Raw genomic sequence first — 21875 nt, forward strand, 5'->3', positions numbered from 1 at the left:
ACATCCCTAATAGATTATTTGTTGTTTTTGCTACATACAATGCCGCTGTTCACAATTGCTCTGTCTGCATCTTACACAGTTTAAACAGTTTGCCATTCACCTGCACAATTTTATTTGTAATACTTATTTTTCATATACAATTGTCACATACACTGCGGCTGCTCTTTTGGCTAAGTATCATTCCACGTGGTAGTTAAAGGGATACACTATACATTTTTATTTATTTTTTTAGATATTTGATTCTTATTCAAGTGTGCTCTGTCCATTTGCCTGCTGCACAACCATAACACCCTCATTGTGGGATTATTATGGGTCTATTCTATTCTATTCTAAACATTACACTTCCAGTTTGGTGATGATTTATATACACCTGAAAGACAAACTTCAACACACCTGGTATGTCTCGTTATTGGACACCAATTCATAGATGGGTGCTGCCTTGGTGATTTGCAATAGGACAGGCTCGGACTGCTGTCGCCCTTGAGCTGCCCTTGGGCTCATATGGCAGAGATGGCAGGAATGAGGGCACTGGCCCTGGCTAGTGCAATCCATCCGGACGCCGGCTGCCATCCGCTTGGCTCCTGCGTCCAGCAAGCTGGCAATGTACGCAGGGTAGGTCAAAGTCCTAGGCTCCTTGTCATGCTCCTCTGATTCCTCAGAAGGTGAGTTACCTAAATGGACACATGAAAGAAAGTTGATTAGCTGGAGTATCGCTACATGAGGGTGAAATTATCTATTCCTTTAGAATAAACACTTCAACACCTTTATGTGGAAAAAAAAATAAAATAGTGGTAATCCATCCGAATCCTTCATTTTACACAAACAGGCACACTGAAAGGGGAGGAAAAGTAATGATGATTCTCAAGGTCTCGAAAACAGTATTTTTAAAGTGTGTCTGGTATTGTTCAGTGGGCCCCGAATACCCCCAAAATATTGACTAGAGATAGGCAATAGATGAAGTGACCTGATGTTTGGAATGAGACTTGAGAAAGGGGGAAAGAATAAAGATGAACTGACAGAAAATGTCATTCGTCTATAGTAGCATGGCAAATCTCCAAAGCATTAATGCACTCTCACGTTTCAATAGCTCCCGTTTGGAGACTTTTAGCTCATCTACAACACAAGAAGAATGCTTAAAGTGGCAATGTAAATATTTGGGCACAATATAGCTCCATGTAGTTCCCTCAAGAAAAGAAACTGGACAAGGAAAGCAAATGATGTCCTCTAAACAATGAAATATGCATTAATGTGATAGCAATTGTACCAAAATGTAGTTGACCTTTACTTTTCTTCAATGCAATGACCCAAGTCAACAGCAACAGAATGTTAACACACAAAATACAGGCACCAAATAAGCCACAAAATATACTGGTAGCCTTTAAGGTCAAGCCGCTGGTTCGAGTAAATGGAGTTCAGATGACACTGATGATGATTTATGAATTTTGGACATCCAATTCACCAACAAGGATGCCAAACAGAACAACTTTGATTGTTGGACTGTAAAATGATGGCAAATGTGAAGAGGAACATCAAATATCGACATTTTATCTTTCTTCAATGAAGGCGGAAACAGTGGATACTTTCAGAGTAAATGCAGTTATCTTTCTTATTTTTCATCATATTACATGATTAGTTGGATGTTGTCAAGCTAAACATGTCCACTCTACCATAGTGAAATATCACTTGACATAAAAACCTGTTAGAAATTCAAAATATATTTGTTAAACAGTAGATTGCTTGAGCGAAGGCCCATGATGTGTTCTTAAATGCTGACAACAGCCCCAAAAGTCCAAAGTTTCATTGTGCACCCTATCAGATAGCTCACGATGTATTTTGCTGCTTACATGTACATTGTCTACTGGCATACAATACAGTAAACAGGAAGTTCATTACAAACGCTCAAAGTTTTTTGGGGTGAGATTGGAAAGCCTCACATGTATGCTATTGTGATGTTGACTCAGCAACAAACACTTAGCAACACCAATTCTGGGCCCAACCAGCAATAAGCCCCCAGAACACAGAAACCGAGCTACTATCGGGACCGCAGCACAGAGAAACCACGAGGAGCTGAAGAACGCCTACGCGCATTGGCACATCTCTACGGCGCAAGGCAGTAAGGCCCTGAAGAACTGCCAGACATTGTGTTTGAAAACGAAAATGTCATTTTTCTAATTTGCAACAATGAGCAACAAGTGGGTTCACTGCAAAATCTATGAACAGTAATTCTCTCCACTAGATTCTGAAGACGAAGCTGCAATTTGGTATTTTTAACGCATTTACCTTCAGCCTACCGAGTACCATTGGACGTAAATGATGTAACTGGCAAGAGAGGTCGATAAAAATCATTGCGTAAAGATAAAACAGCAAAAACGTTTCATATTCATAGCTTTCACTTTTGAAAAATTTAATAATTTAGCTTTGATGGGTTGTAACACAAAACTGTGTTTGCTTTTATTCTGAAAATTTGAAGTAGTTATTCCCAATATTGTTCCTGATATCACTGTGTCTCAGGAGTGGGATTACCACTTGTAAGAAAGAAAAAAGAAGCAGAAGCAAAATAGCTTAGACCGCAAACTATTTTGCATACTTTATGCAATTATTCTAATTATGTACAAGCACGGTGTATTCAAACACAGGACATTTAAATGACAATTTAAATGATGGAAGACAAATTCAATTTTAGACTTTTTTTTTGCATCACACTGTTTACTTTTAAAGGAAACCATTTTTCTTAGGATTTCGTGTTACAAATCTTGATCCTCACTGAACTGAAAATAGTCAAGTTATGTCGTTTTGAAGGCCTTTAAGGTAATCCATTTCAACCGGCATCAAATGGACCTCTTGGGGGGTCTTTTTGATGTAACCACCAGGGGGCATTCAAGTCACACATTTTCAAACTGTGCATATCTCATCCAGTAGTTACTGCATCTTTACTGTTGGAGCCAAATGAACATGCAAAAAAGACGCTTTGACGTGAACCGCACAGGAGCTCCAACAATGAAAATAATGACCTAATGTCAAAGGACTGGCCACACTTGTAATCCCTCTACTAGATGTGTTTCAGTGCGTATACATCTTGAATGAATGTGTCCTTGAGAAGATAAACATGCGGCACCTTGCAATGAGACCACCGGGACCAGTTGACAGACACATTCTGACCAGTCAGAGGGCTGTGGAGGTTAATGAGGTCCGACCTAGCATGTTGGTGTGCATGTGCATGCCCAGGTTAATAGTTTTCTGTCGATATTGACCATCTGGTTAATAAACACAATCAACTTTATGGCATGGATTCTTTATGGCATAAATAATAGCACTGAGCATAATGTACTGTATAACTGGAGGACGAAGCCAAGTCGGTGGTGAAAAAAAAATCTATAAGAAGGTTTGAAAACCTGTCAAGTCTAATACCTTTTATGGTCTTCCAATTTCATCAAACTCTCGCCTCTGAAGTCATGCAGGATGTTTCGTGAGATCCAAGGCATTGGGCAATACCTCAGTTCAGGATTAATCCTGCATGTGTTTTCTTTTTTTTCAGAGTGGTGGGGGATGTTTGTTTTCAAATGTGTGGAGACTTCACATTTTACATGCACACATTCTATTTCTGTACAATATGCAAATATACATGTTACTACTATACAACTATATATTTAAAGAAAAAGCAATAACCAAGAATTTAGCAGTGAAACGTGTACAAGTGCAATGAAACCAAAAAAAGTTAATTAGGATTTTAAGCAGAATTTTGCTTAATTTCAATAATAAATCGACTGTGGAGCTCCATGGAATAACCAGACGAGGAGACAAAGGCATGTCATGTCTCTTTTAGCCTCTACAACAAAACTAACTTTGTTCCAAAGCAACACTCCCTTGGATCCCAGAAACATGCGCAGTTTCCTCCCCTCCGTTCCCCTCTCTTAAAAGTACATGTTCGTGGTGAAAGTTTATCAATAAAAGAGGAAATATGTGGAATCTACGTATCACAGCGGGCTTGCAAGCATGCAAGTTGCGTTCATCACTGGGATTGTTGAGTGTCAGCAAAGAAGTGGCTGCGCGCACGTATTGTATTGTTGTTAAGGATCCATACACTTGTATGCTAATTAAAAACGTTCAAATCTTGCTTGGACCATAGCCTGTAATGTTGATGAAGGCTTTCTGATGGAAGCAGTTTGCCTCTTGAACAGAATAATTCATTTATAATTGGGTCCTATGGGCAATTAAAAACAATGGAGCAAATTAGAAGTCAACCACAGTGACAGAACGCATGTGGTCAACTTTGGCAGTATGAGTAAGATCATCAGGATTCTTGTGTGTTTCTGGTTTGGTGTCATTAAAGAGGCCGTTTGGAGAGTAAAAACACGTATGTCCAATTTTGTCATAAATAATGAAAAAAATTGACATGAGTTCTTTTCACAGGACAGTGATAATATGTTAACTGATATCGTACTACATTTCAAAGTCGAAAGGCAGGCATGAGGTGCATAAGGCATTCGGTCCACATTTGTCATGGTGGTGGTGACATTAGGCATTGCCCACTTTTAACATTCATCTTAAAATCAGTAATTTCATTTTCCTTTATATACACAGCCTTAAGTCTGAACAACCTTGGACCACTTTATCGTAAAGTGTTTGCCTTGTGCTAGAGCAGAGCTTTCTAAAGGTATCTGACCAACTGACAAGCACTTTTGTTAAAGCCTACTGACACCCAACAAAAAGCTGCAGCAGCAGCAGAAAATGGACCGTTTCTTCAAACTAGAATGGCATTCAGTCAGGCGCATACCTCCGCCAAGGTCCAACAGTCCCCTTTAATTCAATCAATAAACCAGCCATCACTGCTTAATCATAATTTCAGATCACTGGATCTGTAACAGGGGCGGCACGGTGGTCGACTGGTTAGCACGTCCGCCTCACAGTTCAGAAGTCGTGGGTTCGATCCCGACTCCAGCCTCCCTGTGTGGAGTTTGCATGTTCTCCCCGTGCCTGAGTGGGTTTTCCCCGGGTACTCCGGTTTCCTCCCACATTCCAAAAACATGCATGGTAAGTTGATTGGACTCTCTAAATTGCCCCTAGGTGTGATTGTGAGTGCGGAAGTTTGTCTCTGTGTGCCCTGCGATTGGCTGGCAACCAATTCAGGATGTCCCCCGCCTACTGCCCGAAGACAGCTGGGATAGGCTCCAGCACGCCCCGTGACCCTTGTGAGGATAAGCGGTATCGATAATGGATGGATGGATGGATGGATCTGTAACAATGCAGCGTCTCAGTAGCACTAACTTGGCTTCGCTTAGTAGCAGAGTTTGCACCACCCTTCGTCAGCCAGCCAGCCAGCGAACATTAATTGTACAACCTTGAATTCATCATAATGATTAGAGTGCAAATTTCTTTTTTTTCCTGCATCCAGTATTTCTCTGTAGCTGGCATCTTGCGGCAATTAACCTTGTGGAAGATAAGATACAGGACCACAATCATGTTTTCATTTTCTTCAACATGCACCACAAGCATGTTCTTATTTAATAAACATTTGTATGCCTATCTGACCACTTCAGTGTGAGCTGTTTTACTTTTGTCTTTATTTTGAAAAGGAAGGGAACTCTTACATTTCTGTTGCTGGCACCTCTTTATTTTCATTTTTTTCCCATTTCTTTACAAAAAGAATTGGTCAAAAACATGCGCTAACTTGAGTACTTGATGCAAAAAGAAGACGCTGATTTACTAATAAGTTCATTTCATCTACTTATAAGTTCATTTTGCACATTTCTACTTGAAAGCACAAAATACTGAGCAGAGTAGATTTCACAGTGCAATGTAATTCTTCAAAACCGAGGTAAATTAGGTGGCTGATCTTGCATCTTTAAATACAATGTCTGAAAGGCAGATGTGAGGAGGCCTCCGCCTCGAAGGCAAAATAATAAGCCAACAGGACATATCGTCTATTTCAGTGATTCCTAATCATAGAGTGAGTAAGAGATCATCAGGGTTACCGCGGGAAATTATACAATTTCACTTGTATGGAAGTTATTATTCATTACAAAAAAAAAATTAAACAGGCCCAAATGTCACATTTAGTAATTTGTGAGTACACTTAGATGAGATCATCAACATTTCAGCATTCATACTTTTTGTGACATTTTTATTTGTTTTAATTTCTAACAGTCTATTCAGCAATGCAATTTTGGAGCTTCTGAACAATCTACAGCAAGGGCTGACTTGAAGCCAGCCATCAGAAGGAGTCATGCCCACAACAGAACTTTTGAACAGTTTTGAACACATTTCAATGCATTGTGATAAATGACAGTGTGTTTTAAATGCAATGTTGGCAGGATGGGCAGGTACATCCAATTGGCAAACCATCAGGATGAGTTCAATCAAACAAAACACGTTTTTTTATGCAGTGGTTGGCTTCCTCAAATATGTTCAGAGCGACACATTTATTTTCTCTAACTCACGTTTGTTTGCCTCTTCCGCTTACCATTCCAATTCAATCACATTGAATTTCATTATGCGCTTCCAGTGCTTTACCAAATGTTCCATGGTGAAAAGCATCAGTTACTTCAAGCGTAAAACCTCCCTTAAGTACGACGGTCAGCACCACTTTTAGACGTGTTGCAAATTGCACCTCACTTTAGGCAGATGACGCATAATACATACAGTACTCTACATCAACATCGTGCACAATCGGTTAGCATGAACATGCAATTTAGCACCTGCTATTAGGGATCTCAGTAAATCTTAGTAGATGACGGGCAACACGCTCCACCAACAGCACTCCGTTAGTGAAGCAAGTGCCATTTGGGTCTTCATAATTCAGACCCCTCAGTATATACAGTATAGAGGGATCTTTCACACTCAATTCTGAGCACCTTAAACACGTCAGATTCTATTGAATTAAAACAACCCTTGTTGTTTCACACAGCTATGTGGCACGTAGCATAAATTGGAAATGATGTGTCGTCTTGGATACGTACTGAATTTGGCAAGCATGCATACACAACCTCCACTGGCATTGTAACACACATGCTCATTATTATGAGATCCATGTTTGATGGAGTCGGGCATTTTGCAAAACTGCAACAGGCAGAATGCAGAAAAACAGGGATGCCTAAACTGTCAGGTAATTTAATTAAGTGTAAAAAAAAAAAAAAAAAAAAAAGAAGATTGATGTAATGCAATGTGATCTACCGGTATTATTGACCCCCGAGAAGTCTTTGGATCAAACTGATTCATCAATAAACATTTTCTATTAAGTGGATTGAAATGCTTTGATTCTACTTGCAACTTCAGTACAAATACATTTGACGTAGTAAGTCAACACAGCTTTTCCAAAGGAAGACTTTTCAAATGCATTGTCCTTGGTCCCTTCAGGGTGTGCCCGTGTGTTCCCAAGTGCCAGCAATCTAGAAGTGAGCGAGAACAAGGCACATTTGGATTGTGATTAAAAGATACTATCCTTGCGAATCCCTCAAGGCCAAGATTGGCAGTGCTTACACAGTAGCAGCCTTCAGCTGTTGTAAACAAACTCTTGCTTGTTTCCACCTTAGGTTCATTTGGACAGGTGTGAACACAGCAAAACAACAACAACAACAAAAAAACACTCAAACCAAAATGTTGTTTCAAACAAATTCTAGAGCAGTGCCCAGAGGTGCTGCGAGGGATATGGGACCCTAGTGAAAAAAATACCACTTTTGGCTGAGTACATTAGTGCCCCAATTGAATTTAGGGGCCCTGTCAGTCATCGTAATCACTTTGTCTGGCGGGACCTATTGTGGTGTAACGTGTGTAAGTGGTACGACCTTGGTCGGTAAAACATGCATATGAGCGCACCAAGTTTTAAAATGGGTCTTGTAGCCGCTGCAAATAACAGGACAAAACAAGATAGAATCCGAATACTCCCGGGATGATAAAAGGATGATATATAAGGAGACACATTTTCATGATTCAAAAACCAAAATGATGTCCAGTGTCATGTAAAGAGACCAGACAATCAACTAAACGTACACGTCTTCAGCAAAGCACCCGAGATATTGTTTTGCATGCTCAATTGTTGCTGCCTTGAACAGTTTATGTATGACTGCAGTACCTTTTTTACCACGCAAAATTAGCATAACTAGACAGAGTGTACTTAGCTACAGTATTTCCTGGTAGATTGTAGCTTGTCGATTATAATATATATCAAAGATAAAACAAAAAAAAGTTCCTCCATGTGTTTATTAGTGCTGCTTTCTGCCTTGAACAGTTTATGTATGATTGTAGCACCCTTTTTTTTTTACCACGCAAAATTAGCATAATTAGCCAGAGTGTACTTAGCTACACTATTTCCTGGTAGATTGTAGCTTTTCGATTATAATATATATCAAATATATATATTAAAAAAAAAAGTTCCTCCATGTGTTTATTAGTGCTGCTTTATTTGCTTAGTTTGCACACCAAATCTACTTCCTGTTTACAGTTTGGTGACCAAGAGAGCAACAACACGGGGGGTGGTCGAGAGGAATTTTGGAACATTTGGAATTTTGAATAGAATCATACCAAGTCGAGCCATCAAATGATTTCATCTGGGGAAAAAAAAGGCAACTATATGTGTGAAATGACACTGGAACCTTTAAATGGGATATAACATGGAAAAGTGTTTTTATTTGGTTAATTACATACACACATTGGAGTAATTTTTATTGAGTTAAAAATAAATTGAAACAATTTTCTGTAAGTAATGACATTCAGGTAATAATAATAATAATAATATGCATGAAATCCATTGTGTAATTTTGACAGTATTACTGTCTGAAGTTGTTATTTAGCTTTTGCTCAAGACCACAATGCAAACAACTACAGTATGCCATTAATCATGCTTTGTCTGGATTTTGACAGTCAAAATGCGCTTTTAGGTAAATGTAACATGATGCATCTGATTAACCATCTACCATTTATTTGGCGCTTTGTATCTCTTTTTTGTGCTTCCTGTATTTGGAAAAGATTGACTCAAGAATAAATCCACAAGCTATCAATCTCTGATGGCACCGAGACAGACTTCTATTTGATAAAGCGCATGAACTCAAACAGGAAACCAAAGTGTGATAAAATAAGCATTTCTTTTTGGTCCGATGAGTTCCTTCCCTCTCAAAGGAATGCAGGGTGTATGCTTTGGGTGGCAGATAAGCAGCTCTGTTGCTGATAAAGCAATGGTCCTCCATTTCTGTTGGTGTTATGGTCAAGATTAAGCATCCAGTCATTGCGGTTAATATTTTGATATATTTTCTACCCCAGAAGCCTGGTGTGGAAAGTAATTTATGATAACGGCTGGCAACTAATCTTCTCTAAACTGCAGGACACCCACCGTGGGCATGTTTTTCTGTGCGTGTGTGTGCGTGTATGCGTGCGTGTGCGCGTGAGTGTGCATTTCTGTGCGTCATGGAATTTGGGCTTGTTCTGGACATTCCTGTGTCCGGTGGAATGGCACATCTCTGCCGTGCGCCCTGATCCTGCTAAGAGCTTTTCTGATTGACATAATAGCTCTCCATTCATTCCTTCCTCCCACACCCTCCAGTAAGAGAGAACACCAGTTCATCTGCCACCACACTGACTTGACTCATATCTCCAATTTGCACGATGCCTTCACATTTCTCTGGATAGGAGAGAGAGAGAAAAAAAAAAACAGAGTGGAAAGAGATCCTACACAGTAGGCAAGCTACAATCCACTTTTGAAAAGGCATAAAAGCATTTTTCTAAGCTAAAGGCTTCTTTCCTGTCTTATGGATTTATAACTCTTCTTTAGTATTGCTTTTCAGACCAGTTGCATTTTCTTTCGGTGAATAAATGAGCAATTATCATCCTACATGATCAATGTTCCATGGTTTTTAGTCCCCTGAGACGATGAGCCCAAAGCCTTATGTTTACTGTACTTCTCTGTGGTTTCTGCTCTCCCAGTGCATATCCAGTGGGGTGCTTTTACTTGTAATGCAACTTCAGTAGGATTTTACGCCACTAGATGGTGCTAGCGTATCACCGGGATGGCAGGAGCGTTTGGCCCACCAAAACCACGCGCATGTTCAATTCAGCACACTGAAGCAAGGAAAAGCACACTAACCTTTTGATTGTGTTTGGCCTGAGATGAACATTATATGGTTATGGAATGTAATCATGAGCCCCTGCTGTTGCACGAATGTCAGAAATCAAAGCAGCCAGCAGCTTAGTAAATTGGAAAGCAGTGAGATGAGAAATTTGTTGTTAAAAATGCTTACATTTGGAGGGATAATGTCTATGAAAGGGAAAAATGAAAAAATAATTACAACCAATAAAATGGAACCCGGACAAGAAACAGATCAACAATATGAGTATGCTCCGTGTCTGTCATTGTAAACTCTGAACCTGTGAAAGGAAATACAGAGCAGCTTTTCTTGGGACTGCCAAGAATATTCTCATGGCAACTCTCCACTGCATGCAATTATGTTTAAGTTTGAAGCGACATCCTCAGCAGGAAACATGCCGCTAGTTTCAAGGTCTACCACAGATGCCATTGCTTGTTTTCAAGTCGCACAGTTGTCATCTTATTACAAAAGCACCCAGACATTTCAAATAACACTTGTTCTCGCACTAATCATGATATGAGGTGTGATCTGTTTTGCTGTTTGGCATAATTGTCATCGCAAAGCCAGAGTTTCTTGATGTAAACAACTATTAATGGTTTCTCGATGTGAAGGTCAGGTGACATTTCGAGGGACATTTCCAGAAAAAAAGAAAACTTTAACACAAATGAAAAAAGAGGATATACTTGAGTGAAAATTGAGAATGTTTCTCATTTGTAGGATAAGTTATTCAAATATCAATGGAATTAATGGCAATGAACATGATAATATGATTAGTTAAAGGTTTCGATGTTTGTGAATTTCTCGGGTATGCGTTTCCTCCCAGTTTGTCGTCTTGTGCATCCCTGCTCCCGAGAGTCTCCCCTCGCGGCACCTTGTTAGCCCTGATTACCTCATTTAACCTGCCTGTTTATTAAATGTGAGTAATATTGGAACTGTCCTTTTGCCTTTGAGTCTAGCATTTGGGTCCTACCCCTTGTACTTCATGACAAAAGCGGGATATACTATGGCGGTGAGCCTCAAAAGGACAAGTACTTGTAGTGGTACACAACATTTCTCAAGTCGATGCGGAAAAAAACCCAACACTGAATTAAATCCAATTTATAACACAAACAAAATATTGGAATGATGCTTGAAAATATGCATACCGCCTGTTTATTTTTAAGTACAGAACATTTTTGTTTTTCATGTGCAGTGCGTTTTTTTACTTTTCAAGTAAAGTACAATTTTCAGTTGTATTTAACTTTCAAGTGCAATACATTTGCATTTAATCTTGTGGTTGCTTTAAAGTGGAAGTCAACCCAAACACTTTTTTCCCCTAGAATATGTTCTATGCAGGCCCGCTAGTCTAAACACGGCATTCTGATGAATATTGCATTTGTGGAATGTGAGAAATCTATCCGTTTTTAACTAGCTCAGGGGCGGCCACTTCTGTAGACTGAAGATGACGTCGAAGTGGCTCAGGGCTCAGATAACGACCAATCATGGCTCAAATTCAGAAAACAGGTGAGCCGCGATTGGTTGTTTTGGTGAATGCATGATTAGCATTTGCTAACAGAGTATCTTCTGATAAGTGGCACATACTTAACAGCTCAATGTCGACATGGTGGGATTGCGGGTGATATTTGTGTTTACCGTCTACACCATTTGACAAATTTAATTTAATGACCTGGAGATGTGCAGCCTCCGTGAGGGAAAATGCTTTTATTGTCATTACAACACACACACACACACACACACGCACACAACCACTCTGGAAACCACTTAGGTAAAAAAAAAAAAAAGCTGCTTGCTTCTTCAACAAATCACCTTCACCCTCTGTCGTCATGGTAACAAATTCCGTTCTGACCATTTGCCCAGCAGTGTAAAAGAGGTGGAGTGCTGTAAAAAGTGCTGTAATTCTTTATGTTTGGGGTACTTTGACTAAGGCGTGCCAGTGTCATCAGTTAACCTGTTTTAAGTTAAAAAAAAAGTAGAAATACTCAAAATGTGTACCCTGTACCCTGATACTACTCCTGTAATGAGCATATAGCTACCGTATTTTCCGGACTTAAATCGCTCCGTAGTACAAGTCGCACCAGACATAAAATGCGATATATAAGTCGCACTGGAGAATAAGTCTAGGTCAATTTAATCAAACTTTCAAAAAATTGGACTGTTCTGCACAAAACAACACAAGAAGGTGGGTCAAATTGACCCAATTAGTGGATCGGTCCATTTTTTACCCCAAATTGTGTTATTCTTTAGAGTGCTTTTGAGAGTGTTTTTAGAGTGCGGTACATAATCTTTCAGAATAATTAGTTGTGAGCTAAACTACCAAGATAAACTGTGCTACATTTAAAAAAATATATAAATAAGCCATTTATTAGTGCTGCCAAAATGATTTCATTTTCACAAATAGTGTACCGACCGTCAGCCCAAGGGTGCAACACATCTCATCACTCTGACTCTGATCTCTCCTTGCATGCCTACATGTGAGTGGCTTGCTTCTCTGTGTGCTGTACAACAAAAACATATGCAGCAGAAACTAGACTTCCCCTTGCGGAATTACGGAAAGGAAACTTAAAATGGTTAGATTGTAAAGTGATAAAAAGACAAAAAATCAGGTGCTGTAACAGAACTGGTGGTGAAAGCGAGACCTCCGAAACCACAAATATGCGCATTTAACCAAGATCATTTTTGCCTCATACGCAGGATTTTCGTTATGATTTGCACCCTGTTGTAGCCTCCTGAGCAGAAATGTGAAAACCTCTGCCCTAGAAATTACCCTGTGAAGTCTCTCTTTGAGCTGAAGATCAGATGTGCTGTTTAAACGATGCAATGATAAGCAATCTTTTACCTGCTGACTATTTGATGACCCTATGTGACCATGAGTGCAGAAGAATCCTTGAGCAAGGTGCCTCAACATCCAGCCAACTGGCCGACCAGCGCCTCAACTTGAAGTAAAAAGGTTACTGCTTCTTGGACGCAACCTTCCATTTTCTACTGTTCACCCTCTTCATAGCCACAAGTGACAATTTAAAATTTACTTTTATTAATCGGTAATATTATTTAATATTATAAAATACAAAAGCTGCCAATAGCTGAATCTGCAGGTGTAGAAACGCAATTGTATGTAGGGATCCACCGTGTGTGATAGGTGCAATGATAAATTTATCTGTAGCAAATCATTCATACAGTGGTCACGGTTTGGTGCACACTGTATGGATGATATGCTTCTTTTCTTTTTTTAATCATTACCACTGCAACAGTCCATTCCTGCAGATACCTGCACATGATAAGCAGGAAACTGAACTATATATAGCACTGACTGCACTACTTTATTACTTAGGATGCCAGCAGAAGTCACAATAATCTCATACCAAAAGCACCAATAATTTAATACACAACTATAAACAACATCCCTGTAACTATATTACAGATCCCCTGTATCAAATAACACATATCAATAAACACAGTCACAAGTGTTAATAATTATAACTAAAGCGACGCAGTCTGGGAATGAATCTAATGGGATTGTTGTGAAGCCCCGGTGACACAAAAATTACTAATCCTGTAGAAAAGTCCACAAAGTTATTTATTCTTTAACAGAAATACACGGGGTGCAAAAGTAGGTATACAGTTATAAAAAAGAGAAAACGCATACAATACTTATTTTGTTTATTATACTAAAAAATAAAAATTTCACCAATTTCACCAATGCGATACCACTGTATTCCTATTTTTGCACCTCTGTGTATATTAATCTTTTTATTTAGGTGTTTTAACCATTAACTAATTTGCATGCATTTGTATGATGTTCTTGCGCCAGTTTAGCAATTTGCGCATGCGCAGCGGTATGTGAGACAGTCAGTCTGAGGATTCACTGCTAGAGATTTTCAGACCCTCTTTTACCATTAACGTTTGGAAAATTTGAAAAAAATGAATAAATGAATTCCTAGGACTGAATGGCTGGACTATAAAAAGACAAGTAAATACGTCAATGGCAGTGAATGAGTTAATGGACTAACGATTGACCCCTGGTGGCTCAAACCAGAGGGCAGCCATCTTACATTGCCACTGTTACTGACAATTTCTGTTCGGTTTTCATAGAAAACAGTGTTTTCGGTGTGTGTTTTGTGCTAGGATCCTTGTATGGAATAATGAAAGCCTCTCAAAGAACGAACTTCACTGTTTGAATCAACCATTCAAGAGCATATTAACTGAGTATTGTGAATCGTGACAGAGTTTAGATTGACATTTAACAGTGTTTTTTTTTTTTTTGCCTGATGGGCTTGGCTTTCATTTTGTTATTGATGATTCTGACAGCACGATGTGATCGTTACAGCACTAATCAAATATGGACGCCCATAGCACACAACCAAGAGCTGGTGATACAACAAGGACTTTATGGATTTGATTAAACAAAGGGAGCACAGTATGGCAAGCAAAAACAACCACCAAGAAAAGACAAGTGTGGATGCGAAAAAGTAACCAAAACTGTGGATGGAGGGAGCACTACAGGAATGCACGCCCAAAAACAAACAAGGGAGTAAACTAGATCGAGAAACGTATAAAAGCAAGGACAGCAAGAACTGATCTCCTGGCCTAAACTCAATTTGAAGCAGTGACCTACACTTATAACCTAAATTCTAATATTTGTTCCATGAAATTCTACAAATGTATTCCTAACAGTCTATGCTCTTTATTTCATAGCATTGCTTCAAATTGATGTTGTAACAATATCCGAAATAAGACCTTTTCTTTGGTTTCATTTTTTCATCCTCTGATTGGTTGGTCAGAGCAGGCCAAGTTCTTCTTGCAAAACACACCTTTAGCAATCTGAACATATTTATACATTTAACAATCAGCATCCATGATGAGTGTGATGTATTTCATTATTATTATTTTTTTTAAATACATTGGCTGGCAACCAGCTCAGGGTGTACCCCGCCCACTGCCCAAAGAGAGCTGGGATTAGGCTCCAGCACGCCCGCGACCCTTGTGAGGATAAGCGGATTGAATAATGAATGGATGTTATTTGGTAAGCTATGTTTCTGAACTGCTCCAGATGATATACACGGCACATTGGCGTACTGTTGTGTTGCGTTTTCTATGGTATTGATGGTTTAGTAATTCCCAGCCCCAGATATTGAATTCATGCTCTTTTTCCAGTAAATTCTCTTGTACCAGTACCCAATTTTCACAGTAAGAAGAATACCACAGGCAAGCGCTAGCTTGATGTCCTGTATTTGTTTGCCACTGATTTGCCACAGGCTATAGGTGACGCATTGAAAAGAATTTAGAGACCCTTGATCTAAAAGGAGCAGGAGGCCCAAAGGGTTCGCTGCTGGCCAAGTATGCTAAATTATCCTCTGAGCTCTGTAGTATGCCACTGCAAATTAGAGAGTAGGATGCAATGCAAGAAATGTACCACTATTCAAATACAACAGACATAAAAATGAATTTGTTCCTCAGTCAATTAAGTTAATTAAGATCAACATGCAATAGCTGAGGTGTGGCCTGTGGAGGCGGAGGTGTTCTACATTATTGTCATGTGTATGAGGTGTTTATGTTATGTTGATTCAGGATTGCTTGTATTAATGTACGCCAGGAGTGCTCAAGTCCGGTCCTCAAGAGCCCCTATAAAGCCTGTTTTCTGTCTCTCCCTGCCAGCAACACTGCTGATTCAAATGATCCATTCATCAGCAAGCTTTGCACAAGCCTGATAACGATTATGATCATTTGAATCAGGTGTGTTGCAGGCAGGGAGAGATGAAAAACAGGCTGCATAGGGGCTTTTGAGGACCGGACTTGAGCACCCCTGATGTACGCAGATGTCCCTTGTTCCAAGAAAAAAAATGTCAGAAGGGAGGCGAATAAATCGAAACCATGAACCTCAAATATTTTTGTTAGTGACCACATATTTTAAATACACATTTCCCACGTCAACTTTGGAGTAAAATTGAAGTGACAAAGAATACTTTGGCTATGTATGAGATACCCTTAAAAATGTGTTTTTGTCTAAATTTAAAACTTTTGTTGTTGGATTAAGCTGAGTAACAAACAGGCCCTAATTGCCCACACCAATTAAAAGTTATGAATATTTACACCAAAATAACCACTCTGAAGCTGTTTTCTCATATTGCCAGGCCACTGTAATTAGCCCCCAGCAGAGTGCCAATAAAGCTGATTAGACCTGCTTTTGAGACATGGATTTTAAGATCTGTTTTGACATGTGACACTGAGGGGGGTGGGGGTGGGGGGGGGTGTCGCAATCCCCAAATTCATGATTAGCATGAATAATATGAAAGCATGTTAGGAAATTGCACACATTGAGATCCTTTTAAATAGTAACTTAATGCCACACTATAACCTTTCTCCCCCATACACTTTGCAAACTTTAGCGCCCGGCCTATCAACATAAAACCCTTGACCCAGCGTCCTCCTGCTGAATCCAATCCACCTACCAAGCATGCAGATTTTAGCACCGACATATCTAATGATATCTGACAAGCTCAGTAGCCTTGGTAGACACTTTATGTCTAAAGCGGTATTTGAAGTATGGTGGGCACCAAGGACATGCTTTGTTTGCTGAATAGGGCCGCTGACCACTGCCTGACAGAACTATGACTTTTCCTATATACTGTATTCTCCAGAAGTAGAAGTAAGTCACACACTGTACCTGCATGCGCAAGTAACCCTATAAAGTTTACACCCTCACTATAAATCTGTATGGGCAAGTCATAAGTTTCCAGTCCAACCCTTCAAGTTTCAGGCAGGTCCAAAGTTGTCAATTTGAGTTCCCCTTACATTCCAAGAGAATCAAATCAGGTCATTACTTGGGTTAAGAAAGTCATACAATTTTGCTCATCAAACCATATTGTTGCGACCCTGCAGTATAGGCTATAAGTTGTGGTAACAATTCTGACTGTCTGTGAGGCTGTGAATGTGTATAGAGTCCTAATTGGTAGTTGGATGAGGAAGCGGTAGGCGCGAGTGTCAGGAGGAAAGAGCCTGTGTCTGTATAGATGACATCAAATTGTTACAGCAGACAGTTATGTGTTGTTATTTTGGTGTGTTTGCGGCTGACAGTAACCTGTCCACCGAGCATTAAAGAGGTTGTCAATCAAATACCACCTTGTCATGATTTCAATGTATGAGCAGATGCTACAATATTTTATCCATGATATCACGAAAACTAAAGGAACACTGAAAATTTAACTTCAGTGGATGAATATAAATTAACCTACCAGGTTTGACTGAGTTTTTCAGTGCCAATATATCTGTCACTTTTAGGCAGGCATGACAAACAAAATTTGGTTCGATATTAAATAAAACAAGTTTTATTGTAGCTTATAGCTACATCTTTATTGTAGCTTAGCTTGCTACATTTCTCTGGTACGCAGCGTCAGTGTAGTGAAGCTTCGTTTAAGCAGAGCTGGGCATGCCGCTTATGAGACCTTACCTATGACGGACGCTCATTTTGTAGGCGATAAACGAAAGACGGGAAACTTAGACGGGAAAAAATAAACAGACTAAGCATGATCAGAAGCCCATTTTTCCATCTATGTAATAGTCTATCGTCAATTTTCAAGGTGAGGCTCCAATGGCTGCGGCGGGGCTTCCGTTTCCCGTGGCTTTTTGACAGGTTCTGGGGGTTCTGAGTCCTAAAAGAAGATGCATTTAGTCCGGCCGCAGTGAGGCTTCCATGCCACTGTGATTCTTTTGTTTCAAAAATCGCTGCTTGTGGGTGGGGAGTTGTGCTAATGGAAGTTGGTAGACAGAAACGCGATTGGAAGCCCGCTTAATATGATAAGCAGATCGGCCTATAGGCAATTACAGTTTGGTCCGGCCGGATAAAAAGGCAGATAGACGGACAGCAGAAGGGTAAGCCGGCTGCAGACAGAAGGCGATAAATGGACCGGGGAATTTTATTAAAATGCCCAGGTCTGCGTTTTAGTACGTCGAATAATTTAGCTATCTTATCCTACTACATTTTCCAAACAGCTTGCCCAGCACCAACAGTATAGGTGCATCTAAAATAGCACCAGTACACATGTAAATGCCTCACATAATAATAGCAAAGAAAATATTGTATAGAGAGAACTGTACAGTGCTAATGTCATTATTAAATGAATACTTACTTCAATGCCACATGCCACACTTTGATAAACTTCGTAATTCTTCAAACTTCCCACTACAGCAAAATGAGACAGGTGGTGCAGGTGCATGTGACAAAGAGAGGGTTTGACTGACAGACTTAAAAGCCAATAGAAGTTAGCAAACAACCCCGGCTCCATCCACAGACACCATCTCCCAGTCCACAAATAACATGTACGCTAGTTGGACGAACTCCTACGCACCCTCGAGGACCCTGTGGTGAGTGTAGAGCTGGCCCACTGTTCCACGGCCTGTACAGAAACCACACTGATTCACACACGCATTCGACTTTCCTGATGGACCCTCCTCTCCAGAAACCCTGAATAGAACTTACCAGAGAGGATGAGGAGTGTGATCCCCCTGTAGTTGGAACACACCCTCCGGTCCCCCTTCTTAAAAAGGAGGATCACCAACCTGTTCTACCAATCCAGAGGCACTGTCCCTGATGTTCATGTGATGCTGCAGAGGAGAGTAAATCAGGACAGCCACAACATTCAGATCTTTTTAACCATATCAGTGACCTCAACCCCAGAGATACGAGAGCCCGCCTCAGAGACTCCAGACTGTTTCCTCATGGGAAAGCATGCCGGTGGAATTTAAGTGGTCTTCAAAGTATTCTCACCAACGATTCACAACTTCCCGAGTTGAGGTCAGCAGCGTCCCATCCACACGATACACAGTGTTGACGGTGCACTGCTTCCCTGGATGGTAAAGCAGAATTTCCTCAAAATCATCTGGAAATCATTCACCATGGCCTCACCGTCTCCCATGCCCGAGTTTTTGGCTCAGCGACCACCAAAGCTGCATTCTGCGAGGCCATCTGGTATCTAAAAGGCCCGATAGGACTTGATGGTGTTCCTCACCACACAGTTGGTGTCAACCAACTAATTCAAGGATTGCCAGGCACCGACCACCTAACAGACACAGCTCCAGTCGTCCGCCTCAACAATGGAGGCACGGAAGATGGTCCACTCTGACTCAATTTCTATGTGGATAGATCTGCTCGAGGTAGCAGATGAAAGTCTTCTAACAGGGGACTCTGCCAGATGTTTCCAACAGGCCTTCAATACGTTTAGTTCTGTTAGATTCTTCCACCACCATCCGAACCAACACACTTCCAGGTGGTGATTGGTTGTCAACTTGGCCTCCATCTTCAGACAAGTATCCAAGACATGTGGCCACAATTCTGATGACATGACTGCAAAATTGACCATCAAACTACATACGGTGTCCTGGTTCCAAGTACACATGTGGACACACTTATGTCTGCACATGATCTTCGTTATGGACAATCTGTGACCACCACAGATGTCCAATAACAGAACACCGCTGGAGTTCTAATTAGAGGTGGTGTTACTCCCAATCGTGTTCTTCCTTGCAGTGGAAGGACACGATTATCAGTTGGTGGCAGTAATGAACCATTAAGATGGTTTACCAACTGACAAACAGAAAAAAATAGAAGAACAAGGAAGCACAATCACATTTTCCGTGTTTGCATGTTAAGTCGAGAGCAAATGTTAATTACATTTGTGTGTTTTAAAACAATACTGCTGTGTTTCCTTATGAAGAAAATGTTAAAAACGTGTCAGTTTTCTCCGGGTAATCTAGCTTCACCCCTCATTCCAAAACACATATTATGGTTAATTAAACACTATTGCCCATAGGAGTATGAATGGTTGGTTGTCCATATGTGTGCGATTGGCTGGGAACTAGTCCAGGGTGTACCCCGTCCCTTGACCAAAGTCAGCGGGGATGAGGAAATGTGCTATGACAGTAGATGGATGGATAGAACTGTTGGCTCAAGAGAGGCTTGTTCATTTACAGACCACTGTCAGATATCCCTACTCCCAGCACACACACTTTGGCTTCCCTTGTGGGACTGTTAAATGATTCAATTGAATCATCTAGAAAGAAACAAGACATTCGTTAGAGAACTCTCCTGGGGCCCATTTACAGTCCAATCATAATGGAATACATAAAAAGTCACATTTATAGTCCCGCCATAAAGGATGAGTCAACTCCAGCACATACAACTACAAATTACAGAAAATTCTCCACCCACCTATCCGCAACAGTGTCAGCCATGGAATTTTCTACATTAACCATATATATATATATATATATATATATATATATATATATATATATATATATATATATATATATATATATATATATATATATATATATATATATATATACACATGATTAATGTAGACAACAGTTTGAGTGCTGTCAAGCGATTAAAAATGTTAATTGTAGTTAATCACATTTTTCATAGTTAACTCGTAGTTAATCGCATATTTTATTTATTGAAAAAAAATCCCTTGATTTTTCTGTCCCATTATTTTCTTGAATTTTAATACCCTTAACATGAATAAGAGGATTGATTTTCTTATGCAAATACTTAATTATAGCGAAGTCAACCCAAACATATTATTTTTTAAGAATATGCTCCATGCAAGCCGACTAGTTGAAACAAGGCATTCTGATAAATATTGTGTTTGTGGAATAAGAGTTAATCCACCTGTTTTTAGTCATCACTGGGGGCGGCCATTTTGTCACGTCTTTCACAGTTGCTTAGGGCTCACGTAACGACCAATCACAGCTCACCTGTTTTCTGAAACTGAGCCATGATTGGTCATTATTTGAGCCCTCAGCGCATCTGTGATGTCATTTTCAGTCGACAGAAGTAATAAAATGGCCGACCCCTGAGATGGTACAAAATGGATAGATTTTACAACTTAACTCATATTCCACAAACACAATATTAATCAGAATGCTTTGTTTGAACTAGGGGGCCTGCATAGAACATATTCTTGAAAAAAAAAAAAAGGTTTGGGTTGATTTTCTCTTCCAATTGAAAAAACAAGCATTGGATTCAACTCACACAAACAGCTCCTCAGCCCTTTTCAAACACACACATACACTTTCAGCTGTTACTGAAAGCATGCTACTGAACACCAATTGATTGGCTAATCTTGCCTTGCTTTAGTGAGAAAATATATATGACAAACACAACGCTGCATTTTAAGGGCAAGCAAGGAAAGTCTATCTAATCTAAGCAGTCTATGTAACCATAGGATGTATCTGTATGTAGGTACAGTATTTATGTATATGCTGCAGCTACGTATGATCTAAGCTAAATATTAGCTGGATATGTGCATTTGTGTGTTGAACTTGTTGGTTCAATGTTGCAATTAGACATACTTAGCCGATTCTGACTTTGGGTCATGAGCCGCATCATTCTATGGCTAGGCATTGGCCGAATGAGCCGGCCGGGCCGGCCCGGGCAGGATGACCGTCCCCGTGAAGGGCGACTGCTGCCACCGCGGTGCCGCGCAGCTGTGGAGATCTGTGGGAATTGGCCCGCCCAGAGTCGCCGCCGCCGCTGCTGCCTACGCTTGCCGGCCGGGACGAAGGGGGGCGAGGAGCTGAGCGCGAGTGGTGGCGAGCTAACATGCTATTGCTACACATCTTCGGTGGCAGGCAAGCGCGCAGACATTTTTTTTTTTTAATCGGTTGTACTTTGTTTGTAGCTCTTCCGCACGGCTAACTAGGAATTGAAATTTAGCACCGACATTCTAAAATCTGAATAGTTCCGGGTGAACCGGAATGATAGAACTGATTCCACTCGAATCCGGGGTTTCGGTGCCCAACTCT

General features: G+C 40.2%; 1 protein-coding gene across 8 annotated transcripts in view; it reads right to left on the minus strand.

Annotated features, from left to right (window-relative positions):
* astn1 (astrotactin 1) overlaps window positions 1-21875 on the minus strand; it is a 454796-nt gene that overhangs the window by 63139 nt on the left and 369782 nt on the right. For all 8 annotated transcript variants that reach the window (XM_086042243.1, XM_086042247.1, XM_086042246.1 and 5 more), the window contains one exon: window positions 394-671. In XM_086042243.1, the coding sequence (XP_085898369.1) occupies window positions 394-671 (278 nt within the window). The remainder of the gene's footprint in view (window positions 1-393; window positions 672-21875) is intronic.

Source organism: Filicampus tigris, chromosome 10, assembly GCF_054856515.1.
Source record: "Filicampus tigris isolate MCC_2025a chromosome 10, RoL_Ftig_1.0, whole genome shotgun sequence".
Classification (NCBI taxonomy): domain Eukaryota; kingdom Metazoa; phylum Chordata; class Actinopteri; order Syngnathiformes; family Syngnathidae; genus Filicampus; species Filicampus tigris.